The following is a 13,385-nucleotide window of genomic DNA, read 5'->3' as shown; positions in this document are numbered from 1 at the left end:
TGTTTGTTTACTTCGTGCTTGCATCGATTTGTTTACATTCGATTGGTAAGACCGAATTTTGGGCAGTTTCAATTCTGCTTTTTCAGTGGATTTTATACTGGCTGCCACGATGATACAGCAAACCTGTATATCGTGTAGTGTGAAAAATAATGGCATGATAGCTATTCATCAACATCCGAATGGATTGGATGATATGTTCCGTACGGTTACGGACGTGGAGGTATAAGTAGGAGGACGATAGGCAATGCACTACGCTAAACAATTCCCTACCGTACGCCATAGGTACAACCGGACGATCATCTTTGCGTGCCGTGTTACGATGATATGAAGATAGCCTACCGCTTCAAGCAGAGATGTAGACAGAATGTTGCACTGCGCTCAACTAGTCAGACACCGAGACCGCCACCTGTGGCTCCGTCCGAGCAGAACGTGAACAGTAGTACCGATGTTTCTACTACGGTTAGAGAACCAATAAGCGTTAAGGGCGAAATTTCCAAGGAGGACCCTAGTAACGAGACAACAAACCCAACCATCGTTCAGCAAGAAGTAGAACTGCTTTTAGATACTGAAGCCCACCAGGATGATGCTGAGATTAGCTTCGAAATCGTTGAACACGAACCGGAAGACGCCACCAATGTACTGGAGGAGGAAAAGAAATGTGTTTCGGATTCAAAAACTTCGGATGCACCAAATGATAATGAAACGCAAGAGTGCAATAATTCCACAATCCATGTCTCCGATGAGCAACCAACAACTTCCACCGCGCTCGACGAATCCAAAACCAAAGTTTTCCTACCACAACTCCCAAAGGTACACAGTCTGATGTGCGAGTATTGCTTTAAAGAGTTTGAGCTTCTGACGGATAAAATCGAACACACCGAGACGCATCAATCGGAACCGAAACCGTTCAAATGTGCACACGACGGGTGTGGTGGCGCGTTTAAGGATCGGGTAGGTTTGCGTGCCCACGTACGGATACATGCAACGGTAAAACGGTTCGGATGTCGGTACTGTTCGATGCGGTTCCATACGCAAGGCAATAGGATTGCACACGAACGGACGCACAACGGGGAGAAGCCATACATTTGTCCCAAGTGCGGTAAAGGCTTTGCGGAGAGTGGCAATCTCAAGAACCATATCCGGTTCCACGATGGAGAAAGGCCGTATGCTTGCGGGGTGTGTGGTAAATCGTACCGGACGCACTATTCGCGCTCGGTACACATGCGGTCACACACCAACGAGCGACCGTTTGTGTGTGATGATTGTGGGAAAGGATTCTATTCGTCCGGTAAGCTAACGATCCATCGGCGGACGCATACGGGCGAGCGGCCGTTTGAATGTGAATCCTGTTCGGCAAAGTTTGCCGATACCTGTGGACTGAGAAGGCACATGGCAAAACGGCACTGAGGTTTGAAGATTGAAATTTGAAAGTGTTTCAATCGTAGCAACGGTAGACTTTAAATTCCTCATTCTTTGTTCAACATTCGAAGGAAGAGGGAGACGTCCAAATTTTAAGTACAAATTATTTATATTTATTTAAAAAAAGAGAGAGAGAGAGAAAACAAATACACAATGAATAATCAAACAATTTTAGTGAATTCCGAACAGCAATGCTTCGAAATGTTTTCCGAACCAGTGCACTGTAGGTAAAAAGCCTGTTTACTTCCGGATTGTGTAATTTTAAACCGTTTTATTTTGCTCCGCAAGTTCCACTCGTCATCGGCAATGAAACGCTTATCGTCACCATGCAAGACCAGCGGAATGTTATTGATCGGAGGAATTGGTACTTGTCGCGCCCTCCAAATGCTACGTCGGCTGCTGCTGCCCTTCCACCGGAAATGGAGAAAGAATTAATCCACCTGTACCCGTTGATAGCACAAATATTGCATAACATAAACGAGAAAAGTGCACCATCGATGCAAATGCCTGCCACAACGTATCGACCGCCTAATCATGTGGTGGGACAGGAGAAACCGTTTTGCTTCCACTATGAGAAACAAACCGACACAGAAGATTTACCATACTTTCAGAACTACGATCGGCAAAGGCATGGTGAAAAGGTGATCAAACATGTGCACTACTATGTGGAAAGCGCCGTGAAAAGCAAGGCCACCAACACGAACTCGGATACGGCCAACGTACGGCGGATAGAAGCTGAGGAGATTACGGATATTGAAGATATAATAGAACATTCTATCAGTATGGAGTAAACGGATGATTTCTTCTTTAAATTTGCCTTTGGATGTTTCTATTATTTTGTAATAGATCAAGAACTGATTGAGAATTTGATTTCAATTCAATTTAATTTCAATTCAAAACAACGAACGTCATGTCAAACGTCATCCGATATGTCAATCTTCGATGGCGAATGACAAAAACAAACAACCCGCATGATCGAACCTCCTCAGCGAGGTAATTGTTCTGCAGACAGTTTGTTTACATCATTTGTTTGTGGCCAAGGGGGACGTACATTTTTATCATCCAAGAATTAGCCTTATTCCCATGCAGTATGGCACCTTTGCAGTAGTCGCAATAACATTGAACAGGACAAATAAAGCGCACTGAATTCCACCATGAATCGTAGCCGCTGTGTTGCGTGTCATATAGAGGAGCCCGGCATGATAGCGATCTACCAACATCCTCGCGGTGTCGATCGTCTGTGGACCTACGTGACCGGAATTATCGTAAGCAGCAAGCGACGGCGAGAATGTTAGTGCAAAAGAAAACTTATCCAGCATGGGTTTCCATTCTCCCGTAGGTAAAAGCCAAAGACCAACTTTGTATACCGTGCTACGATGAGCTGCGGATAGCGCACCGATTTAAGGAAAAGTGTATCCACAACAACATTAACCGTTTGGGACTGGGACTTCCGCGCAGATCCACAGCACACCCGCAGCAGGACACACCGACCAGCGATGAATCGATTACCGCTCCGCTAATGACTCCCGAACCGCTGATGGCGGCACGGCTCGAGGAAACTAGCCACGGGACGGCGGAAAATTGCCGACCGATACAACCCAGAACGGAACATCCACCCATTAGGCATGATTTTGTGATCAAAACTGAGACCCCTCCGGAAGAGGACGAAGCTCCGAACCGAACCGCAACTCCCGACGCGCAGCAGCTTGATTGCGTTTCTTTGCTGAACGATAGTGCAGCAGGCCAAACGATTCAAGCCGGCAACCACGAAACATCGGTGGCAGCGGTAGATGTGGTTAAAATGGAGCTAGAACTATCGCTGGACGACATTGGGCTGGCAGAATCCCTCTCGGCAGATAGCGCCAACGAAGAGTCCGATGAGGAGGAGGAGGAGGAGGAGGATGGTCACGATAGCAAAACGGATGAGGTAGCGGATCCGCCCGCTGCTGGTCCCGGGTCGGCGGTGGTACCGCAATGTTCCCAGTGCGGCCAAACGTTCCACAGCCGGACGGCACTGAAGCAGCACCAGCAGCGAGAACACAAGAAAATACGGCGCGACAATACGAACGCCGTCAAGTATCGGCGCGTGCTGTCGGGCAAGATTAACGCACTGATGTGCCGGTACTGCTATCGGGAGTTTAACGAACCGGAAGCGAAGGCGGCACACGAAACGACACACCTTAGCGATCCGAAACCATTCCAGTGTTCCTACGGCGACTGTAACCGACTGTTCCAGCACCGGTCCGCCTTAAACCGGCACTTTTACACGCACGTTACGCCGAAGCGGTTCAAGTGCAGCGTGTGCCCGAAGCGGTTCCACCAGCAAAGCTCTATGGTGGTGCACGAACGGTTGCACCGGGGCGACAAACCACACATCTGTCCGCAGTGCGGCAAGGGCTTTACGCACGTGTCGAACGTGAAGCGACACATCCGGTTTCACAATGGCGAAAAACCGTACCAGTGTGGCAAGTGTCCGGCCCGGTTCACTACCAGCACGGATCTGCGCCGGCACATGAACAGCCGACGATGCATGATGATGTGGTCGATGAAGGCGGCCAAGTAGGGAAGACGTAAAAGCACAGGACCACGGGATGTTGCTACGATGGGCTATGGCGGTTTTCTGTTTTTTGTTGGGGATGAAGATTTTATGTTTGTAACGTTGTTGTAAAAAACGAGATTCATTTTGTGTTTTAGGTTGTACATTTGACCACAGATTGTTTTACGGTTCCATTTATGATATATTCATTAAATTATAATAATTTACTAGCTGTCAACTGTTGTACTGAATTTGAATTTCATTTACAGGAAGCACGGTTTTGTTTTCCACCCTAGCGATAACGCTCTTCCGAATGTTTACCCCAGCTATGGTTGTTTTAAATTGCACGGCACGGAATGAACAAAAAATTAACGTGATTGTAGATTCGAAGCAGATATCTTAGGTACTTCTGTACCGAGGCAAAATATCGTTAGCATTATATTAGCATTATACCTTATTACATTACCGTGAGCGAGTTTTTAGTTTAGCTTATCTTCCAGTGAAGGTTCAATAGCAGCTTTAACCATAAGCTTTATGCAGCAAGGACTTGTACAATAAATTTAATTATACAAAACAACTGCTTTATGAAGACTATTTTAATTTGCACACCTTGCTAGAATAGAACTACAATAAGAGGACAAGTTCGCTATCTATGAAGCTGTGCTGCAGATTTGGGAGAATATAGCAGACAACCTCGCTGCCTCCATCTTGTCATTGATTTTCACATATGACTGACCATTAAGTCATTCATTCATACGATTGTTGCATAGCTTGGGTAAAACTAAAGGACGAAATGCGCTCCTTTGAAATCCTGAGCAAGCTTTTCAGACTTGTTAGAATGACCAGCGGGGCGGTCCGGTGGGCGACAGCGGCGCCGGTCTTCACACAAGGCAGGGCTGGGCCGTACGTAAGGCTGACTACTTTACTACGGATAAAATTGAGTCACAGAGAGCCAGAAATGGCAGGCCGAGACCTCTCGAGGTTGTAGTGCCAAGGAAGGAAGAAGAGAGAATGGCCAGCATCCCTAGCCACCAGATATTATAGATGGATGAAATACTCTATATGCTCTTGATAATGAAACCATCAAGGATCAGGTTTGCTCTGGGCCAAGAAGATTGACTACAGAGGGTCACAGGAGATGAACGTTGGAGGAAACTACGAAGACTTTCTTGTTATTCTATGGTCAATCCCAATCCTCTCTTATGATGGTTATATGGACAAATTATAGGAGTCACATCAAAGGTCCTACCAAATAACACCCAATATTCCGTACGATCTACCGATAGGACTTACAGATAGGAGAAAATAGGAACTAAAATCGTTTAAAACTTTAATTTATGTGATCCAAATTTGAACCCAACACGCACTTTTCGCATGGACGTGGACTCTGTCCAAAGCTAAAGCTTCAGAGGAATATACTAGGAACAGCTATTTCACATAAGTTTTATAAACTGTGCAATGCCCTTATTATTGTCCCTTAGGAGGGCTGGAAATTATTAGGTGAGCTGTGAATGTATCCAAACGACTCAGCCAGATTTTTTTTTGTCGTCCCCTTCAACAGGTAAGTGAGTAGGTAAGGTGAATGAATAACGCAGAAACGTCGTCCGACACATTTTGCAGTTTGCAGTGCGCATCATGAGCAATGTGTGTATTGTTATTGGTATCAGATATAGCCTCATATACAGAATATCTTTAAGTCGTAGTCTCGACTTGTTATCATTTATCGTTACTTTAGATAAGAGGATGGGTAGAATCAAGTTGATATTTGTGCGGCATGCAGATCAGGTTTTCTTGATGAGTTAGATTGGTTTGCAACAGCCGCCAACAGTTTGAATTGATCGGCTGTTGGCGCTGACGTTGGTCTGTTTCAATCCGCAGTTTCAAAGTGAACCATCGGTGATGGGATATACCCATGCTTGAGAAGCTCCAACTGGGTTTTATCGATAAAACCGTTAACATTTACGCCATAAGATCGAGAGATATACGACCGTTCTTATGGAAAAAAGGAACGAGTTGTTGAAAAGGTTTTAGCTTCGGAGTCTCGGGACTTCTCCGGGAAGGATAATTACGGCTTTAAAATCACCCAAGCTTGTTATCGGAAGAAAGAGATTTTTTTTTTTCGTTCATCCTTTTCAGATTTTTTGTCTTCCCAGATCACAATCCGAATCTTTATAACGTTGATTGATTTTGTATAGTCACATTTGCTCATCAAGCAAAGCGATCGTCGAATGAGCGCTATCGAATGAGAGATGCCAATACGGGTGTGAAGCATGCGATTTTTTTTAGAATCGCCTGAAGCTCGTCATGTATCATAGAGTATTACTTCCTGCAAATATGTCCAAATGGTTCTTATACCATTACTTCACCTCAAATGGACTCAGAAAATAATATTGAGTATTTTATATTTTTAAATATTTTTTAAAAGTGTATTCGGACTTATTGAATACCGTGTAAAGTGTGGGTTAAATGGTTGCTGCGTTCGTGTGCCTAAGGCCCAACGGTCAGAGAGCAATTGTTCAAATGGTGGTAGATATGGTTCATCATCGAACATATTACTGTAGATACTGAACAAGATGGACATGGATATAAAGTATCCTCAATCAAGACGATACTCTTAGCTCTGGGCCGTAGACAATTGCTTAGAATAAGCGATTGACGGTGCTCGTGCAAAGCATGACATGCAACATGTGAAGAAGTGCGGCGGGGTGACCACCGTGGCCACTATGCAACGAAACGACTTGGTGGCCCTGTACATCATCATAAGAAGATAAGCAAATCTTACTCCCGAAATCGCACTCCAAGTACTCGAAGATGGTTCTTGTGTGCTGTTCGTTTCGCCAGGACGTGTGGTATTATACTACGGTCGAATCTTGAGCTAATGGTACTATGCTATGGTATGCTGGAAAAATTTAGAACCATCTTCTTCTTCTTCTTCTTGGGCAACTTCAACTCCGAAAAGACTCAGCCTGCCATTTCTGGTTCTCTGTGACTTGATTTCACCCGTAGCTGGGATATAGCCAGTCCCGCGTACGGGGAGGCGATCTGGATGGGATTTGAATCCCGGCCCTGCCACGTGCAAACTCCTCCAGGCCGGAATGTCCAGGGAATTACGACTTATAATATGATGCGTCTTATCTGTCACTCCCCCCTAAAATCTGCTAGTGATGCTCAATAACACACAGGAAATCTAGTCATCGACCAAATCAAATACTTCCCCAATTACACAGGGCACACTAGAAGAAACTGTTGCATAGCTCGTTACGATACAGCTGATTGAAAAAGAGTTTGACACGAAACATCAATTGCTAAGAACACCGGAAATGGGACGCGTGCGAAGTTTTACCCCGTATAAAGCCACACACCGCACATTCAGCAACCGGAACAAACTAACGACTAATTTCTTGCGCAGGAACTCATCTACAGCAACCTAAGTAAAATTTGCCAAAATTGTATAGGGAAACGGGACACACACACTTAGGTGGTATGATCGAAATCGGGAACTTGGTAATTAGGTACAAATTGCGCGATAGTAGTCATAAGCAAACAGAGAAGATGACAGACGGGGCACACGGTTGCGTTGGGAGTCCTCCACAACTGCCATGGCCACGGTCACGGTGCTTTGATCTTCTAAGCAAACGATCAGCCGGTGATAGTAATCACGCACGCACGCTACAAACTTGACACCACGCAGTACAACCATACGGTGGAAGGAATGGTACCGCGGGATTACCCCGCCGCAATGCGGAACGACACCAACGGCGACGACAACTTGATTCGGGTGCGACCAAGGGAAAACCACGTCTCTCCGGCTTGTTGTTCCCAAACGTTCGCCGGCAATTGTTTTGCACGGCACGGCACGCGATCGGTCCCGCGCCCGGAAAAGCCGCTGGAAAATCGTTGCATGACCACGCGGGCCAGAATTAGCTGACCCGCGGGCTAATGGCTTAATGACATCTAATTTTTTAATGAATTCTATACAAAAAAACACAGACAAGACAACACACGTTAATCGTGCAACCCGAAGCGCGATCGAGGTACGCCAGATTGTAGTTGAAGATGGGGGGGGGGGGGGGGGGGCATGGGACATGTCCAGCGCAGGAAGCAAAATTGTTTTCGAATTTTGCGACATGTTGGACTACCTGTTTTACGCCCCGAGCGCCGATGAATCAGTTGTCGACGGACGCTGATCGGATTTAGATGCCGGGAAAGGCGCGAAAAACGGGAACTCTTCGTCCGGGAGTTCGTCACGTGTTCGGTCAGATTTCGTGTAGTGTCAGTGTGTGTGTTTACGATGGCCAGCGTCACAACACCGGAGACGTCGGGGGCGACGGCTGCCACCACCCCGAGCCCGGGTGCGTTTCAGTCGTTGGCACGCAACAACAGCTATGTCATACCGGGGCTGTACGATTTGAACGTGGAGGACACGAACTGGGTCCTGACGTCCTCGTTCATCATCTTCACGATGCAGACCGGGTTCGGGATGCTCGAGTCCGGTTGCGTCTCGGTGAAGAACGAGGTCAACATCATGATGAAGAACATCATCGACATCGTGCTGGGCGGTTTCACGTACTGGCTGTTCGGGTACGCGATGGCCTTCGGGCGGGGCGAGCTGAACAATCCGTTCGTGGCACTCGGTGACTTTCTCATCGATCCCGGCGTGAGTGATCCCCTGTTTGGGCCGATCTTTGCCGCGTTCCTGTTTCAGCTGTCGTTCTCGACGACGGCCACCACCATCGTCAGTGGAGCCATGGCGGAAAGGTATACTGAGAAGCCAGACGTGTGTGTGTGTGTGTGTGTGTGTGTGTGTGTGTGTGTGATCGAGTTCAGAGGAGTTCCTCAGTTGAAGATGTTTCCAGGGATAATACAATCAGGACTAAGAATTAACAGAGGGATTAAAGTCCACCAGACCTCGGTTTTCAGGTCAAGTTTAACTTCACCTCATCGCTTATTGATACGCCGCAAATCAAACGAAACCCCGCAATTGGTCGTGATCAATTTAATGTTTTCTTACACAAAGCTTCCTGCTATGCATAATCCATGACAGTGGACAGTTTTAACCATCTTTGTATTGACCTTCACTAGCCGGACGAGCCGGACAGACCCAAACGGTCAACTATTCACGGTCACCAGGGTTAACCGAATGTGTGACTAACCTACCCACCAACTCCCTCCTTCCTTCCGATTGCTTTCCTTCGACTTTCCCTTTACAGGAACTAATCATGGGCAGCAGCGTTAAATCATGCAACTACCTAACGAACGTTAGAACGCAGCCACACACGCTTGCGGGTATCAATTTTAAATGACAACGCGTCATACGAACGGGTTTGAAAACAACCACGGCTTGCATTCCGTGTCAATTAAAGTGTAAGCTTTAAACATGTTCGCTGATTTGCCGAGTAGCATAGCGTGGTCCAATGGTGTTCCGGTTCTGTGGCAGTGGATGAAGTTGAGTGTGTGTGGTACAATTTGCTTTAATCACATCAGTGAAACGTACACACCGAAATGATAGCTTAAATGTTGGTTGGAATTGTCATTTTAAGGAAATAATTCTTTTGAGAGGGGTTCAAAGATTTTATGAGTTGAATTGTTTTGTGTTACTCTTTTAAGGTGAACCGTCTCCGTCAATTTTTCACAATTCCATTCAATACTGAGAAGTACTTATATATAAGGCATATTGAAGAACATAGACAACAATTTTGCAGCCTAATTATAAGTGACTGCTAGTAACTACCATTGCTTATTGCTGCTAGTTGTCCTAGTTGCAAAAAAATGTGATCAAACCATATAAATTTGTTTAAGATTGAGCTTTTTGTCCGTAATAGAAAATATGTAGTCATTGGAGTACCGCGACAACCCGATACGAAACAAGGAATCGGATTCTGCATACGCCAGAGTCGCGCCAAAAGATCATCAATTAAGCTCGAACCGATAATACGTTAATACTTCGAGTGCTAGATCTGACGGGCGGCCCAGTGGTGGAGGCGACAACGACGCTGATCTTCATACGGCATGACCGGGGTTCAAATCCCATCCGGACCGTTCCCCCATAGTGAGGACTGACTATCCAACTTTGAGGTATCAAGAAGCGGTAGTAAACCAGAAATGGCAGGCATTACCTAAGAGGTCGTTAGGCCAAAGAAGAAGTTCGACCGGTCTTGTGTCTAATATAAAAATAGGTAGTTTTCAAGGGTAGGAGTTCTGAAGTTTGTGTGAAAATAGTGTGATCAGAAATATGTTTGCTTGCCAATAGACTGTAAAGATCCAGCAACTCATGCATTCTTTGTAGTAATGAGAAAATCGACCCTAATCTATATGATTGAAGCCTAACAGATCTTACAGAAGCCAGGACCTTTTCTTTTTTCTGGATCTGCCAAGTTCAAAATTTCGAACCTAGTTACGAACGTTGCTTTTAATGAACGGAACGAACCTCCCTACCTTACTAGTCCAAAGGCGAGTTTGACCTGATGAACAGACACCATCGAAGAGCAGCATCCTGCTGTGCATTAACGATATCGGTGTATGGAACAGATTGATCAATACTTTATTGGATGGATCATCAGAAAAATAGAACAAGGAATCTTAATGACATCCTTGCCCTTCGTACGTCAGGCACAATAGAGTATCCCATAGTTGAGTAGTTTTAGTTTAATGTAGCATTGCTGCTTAGCAAATTTATAAAAAAGGGTTAAAATGTGGATAATACTTTAAGATACCAGATCTACAAGTAGAGAACTTTGCTGGCCACACATTTGCTCCATTTGACCGACCGGACGAGACCCTCAAGCCATCAGCTAGTCACCTTTGACCGCTTCATACGTACGGTTAGCTTGCTAAGTGGCCCATCGATGTACTGAAATATTAGTCGAAAAGTGACAAGTCAGCTAGGTAAGCGGTGACGATCATCGGCTGCAAACTCTTACTTCGGACAAACTCTTACATGGCCCTAGTGCTCATCGCACTTTAGCAAAGTAACTAATCGAAGCGATATTGCCTGCTCAATGTTTTAGCCTTATGAACAGGCAGATTACAATAAGAGTAAGCCCGTCGTAAGCTTCCAGAAATGTCAGATGAGCTTCGCGCGTCGAAGCGTTTATGTAGGATAATAATTGAACAATAATCATTCCCCGCAGATAGCCATTTATGGCACAAGACTCTAGATCTTTAAGAAAAAAGGAAAAGGATAAAACTTGATACAACTGTCACAACAACATTTTAAGGTTTATAGACCTTGTACATACATAATTAGATATCCCATTTCATCAAACATATCACAACTCCCTTCTCCTTAACCCACCAAACCTTAAACTTTACTATTTAACAATGAAAACACGTTTTTCACTAACCTTATTTCCAGATGTAACTTCAAAGCGTACTGCATCTTCTCCTTCTTCAACACGATCGTCTACTGCATACCGGCTGGTTGGGTTTGGGGTGAGCATGGCTTTCTCAAGAATTTGGGCGTCGTAGATATAGCCGGAAGTGGACCGGTCCATCTGATCGGTGGTGCATCGGCATTCGCATCGGCCGCCATTCTTGGACCTCGGTTGGGTCGCTATGCGAAAGGTACCGATCCATTACCGCTCGGCAATCCGGTAAACGCCTGCATGGGCCTGTTTGTGCTGTGGTGGGGCTGGTTAGCGTTCAACTCCGGCAGCACGTACGGTGTGAGTGGGGCCAAGTGGGCGTATGCGGCCCGCGCCGCCGTAATGACGATGATGGGTTCGTTTGGAGGTGGCAGCTTTAGTATCATGTAAGTAATCTCCTTGAACTTCCCTTCTGCGCACAATAAATGCATATTCGAATGTCCTGCCTAGCTATTCGATGATTAACAACGACGGGCGAATGGATGTGGTAGATCTGATCAACGGTATACTGGCTTCGCTCGTGTCCGTAACGGCCGGATGCTATCTTTACCATGCCTGGGAAGCGATCCTGATCGGCGCGATCGGTTCCGCACTGTGTTGCTTCGGAATGCCGCTGTTCGATCGGATGGGTGTGGATGATCCCGTCGGTGCCAGTTCCGTCCATGGAATCGCCGGCATTTGGGGTAAGTTGCAGGTCATTAGAAGAGTATCCATTCCATACTCTACTCCGCTCTATTCTTTCTTTCGGCAGGCGTACTTGCGGTAGGCTTCTTTGCAGATAACCCGCTACGCATGGAAACCACCAGCGGACGATCGGGACTGTTCAAGGGTGGCGGTTGGTACATGCTGGGTGTCCAATCACTTTCCGCCCTCTGTCTCGCCTGCTGGGGTGTTTGCTCCACGTTCGTGCTACTGTGGCTAATCAACAAGGTCGTCCCCATCCGCATGGATCCGAACGAGGAACTGCTCGGAGCTGATCTGATGGAGCACCGGATTCGGCACACGCAGATTGGCATTTCGCGCGCCCTTTCGGCCCTTGCCCCAATCCAGCTCGATCTGGACGATGTGATCGATGCACCACCGATCGGACGCAATCCGGGACATGAGCGATGTGTGGACGAAATACAGGCCGCCAGCCAGAAGCTGCACCAGTGGCGGGAAGCAATGGACAAGTTTGCCAACCGGGCCGAATCGGGAACGATCAAGCCGAAAGCTAGCGGATCGCGTCGTCAACGGACCAAAAGCTTTCTGGGTAAATCGCACTGCAATGGGAAGGATAATGCGGCGTACGAGCGTGGCGGTACGGTTTCCGTGAAGATGGGTGGGGCAAACGGTGAAGGCAAGGAAGCGCACCAACTGTCCGTGATTGGAAGTGAGCAAAGCTATCAGGTTGGTGCCACCGATGGAAACGGCGATCGCAACTTTGCTTGGATCGACTAATCGCGTACATTCGATCGCACTGTTTTCATCCCAACGAATGTGATTGTACCTTTTTTTGGTTGTTCAATAAAATGTATTATAGACATTTTCTGAGTAGAATTCGCTTACGACTTGTTTGCACGGAACCATGGACAAGGTAAACAAGGATGCACTAAGCTAACACTAGAACACTTTGCCAAATTGGCCGAATCACCGACTCACGAAGTGAGATTGATTGCTTACGCTTTATGAGCCTTTTATCGAAGTGAACTTTTATCGTGGAGAAATTCATTATTTCACTACATTTGAGGGAAAAGATCCTCTGTGTGTTTGCTGGGAAAGCTATGAGCACATGGTTCGGCTCAGACCCATTGTTGTTTTTCGCACTCTTGATTTGGCTAATTTATGTTCCCTACAGAACGGAGCACTCGCACAACTGAAAAACTGTGATTTAAACTAAAACACTACACTTTTACTCACTTTTTCTTCGCGAAAAGTACATTTCTTCCCGAAAATTAGTATCATAGCACTTGGTAGTACGCACCAACACCGAAATACGCGACACGATCGCCGACGACGCGGTTGGCGTATTAAGCCTTTCAACCCGCTACCGTAAACGCAACAACGTGCTTTGACAGCTTGCGAAA

The 13,385-nt window shown here is 46.3% G+C and overlaps 3 protein-coding genes across 4 annotated transcripts; all 3 read left to right on the top strand.

The window, feature by feature from the left end:
• The first annotated feature begins 10 nt into the window (after positions 1-10).
• On the top strand, positions 11-3,982 carry LOC118502393. Its single transcript, XM_036034615.1, has 5 exons — positions 11-220; positions 283-1,405; positions 1,708-2,206; positions 2,558-2,684; positions 2,759-3,982. The coding sequence occupies exons 1-5, from the start codon at positions 110-112 to the stop codon at positions 3,980-3,982; spliced, it is 3,084 nt and encodes a 1,027-aa protein (XP_035890508.1). The 5' UTR covers positions 11-109.
• Positions 1,414-2,574, top strand: LOC118507013. Of its 2 annotated transcripts, none has more exons than XM_036044948.1 (2): positions 1,414-1,642; positions 1,708-2,574. In XM_036044948.1, exons 1-2 carry the CDS (start codon positions 1,573-1,575, stop codon positions 2,208-2,210), a joined length of 573 nt encoding a protein of 190 aa, XP_035900841.1. In that variant the 5' UTR covers positions 1,414-1,572; the 3' UTR covers positions 2,211-2,574. The 2 variants fall into 2 exon arrangements, with proteins under 2 accessions (XP_035900841.1, XP_035900842.1); XM_036044949.1 differs by having other exon boundaries at positions 1,414-1,646.
• A 4,157-nt stretch (positions 3,983-8,139) lies between the features above and the next one.
• LOC118507004 (putative ammonium transporter 2) lies at positions 8,140-12,855 on the top strand. The gene is made up of 4 exons (XM_036044898.1): positions 8,140-8,713; positions 11,310-11,705; positions 11,770-12,002; positions 12,071-12,855. The coding sequence occupies exons 1-4, from the start codon at positions 8,247-8,249 to the stop codon at positions 12,757-12,759; spliced, it is 1,785 nt and encodes a 594-aa protein (XP_035900791.1). The 5' UTR covers positions 8,140-8,246; the 3' UTR covers positions 12,760-12,855.
• The last annotated feature ends 530 nt before the right edge of the window (positions 12,856-13,385 follow it).

This window comes from Anopheles stephensi, chromosome 2 (assembly GCF_013141755.1).
Source record: "Anopheles stephensi strain Indian chromosome 2, UCI_ANSTEP_V1.0, whole genome shotgun sequence".
Lineage (NCBI taxonomy): Eukaryota > Metazoa > Arthropoda > Insecta > Diptera > Culicidae > Anopheles > Anopheles stephensi.
This window is presented reverse-complemented; position numbering and strand designations above follow the sequence as displayed.

Bases quoted from the DNA above. Each gene is read 5' to 3' on its own strand.
- LOC118502393 (XM_036034615.1), top strand. From the start codon at position 110: ATGATACAGCAAACCTGTATATCGTGTAGTGTGAAAAATAATGGCATG. The intron at 221-282 runs GTATAAGTAGGA...CGTACGCCATAG, and splicing joins GTACGGTTACGGACGTGGAG to GTACAACCGGACGATCATCT. The intron at 2,685-2,758 runs GTAAGCAGCAAG...ATTCTCCCGTAG, and splicing joins CCTACGTGACCGGAATTATC to GTAAAAGCCAAAGACCAACT.
- LOC118507013 (XM_036044948.1), top strand. From the start codon at position 1,573: ATGAATAATCAAACAATTTTAGTGAATTCCGAACAGCAATGCTTCGAA. The intron at 1,643-1,707 runs GTAGGTAAAAAG...TTGCTCCGCAAG, and splicing joins GTTTTCCGAACCAGTGCACT to TTCCACTCGTCATCGGCAAT.
- LOC118507004 (XM_036044898.1), top strand. From the start codon at position 8,247: ATGGCCAGCGTCACAACACCGGAGACGTCGGGGGCGACGGCTGCCACC. The intron at 8,714-11,309 runs GTATACTGAGAA...CCTTATTTCCAG, and splicing joins AGTGGAGCCATGGCGGAAAG to ATGTAACTTCAAAGCGTACT. The intron at 12,003-12,070 runs GTAAGTTGCAGG...TTCTTTCGGCAG, and splicing joins TGGAATCGCCGGCATTTGGG to GCGTACTTGCGGTAGGCTTC.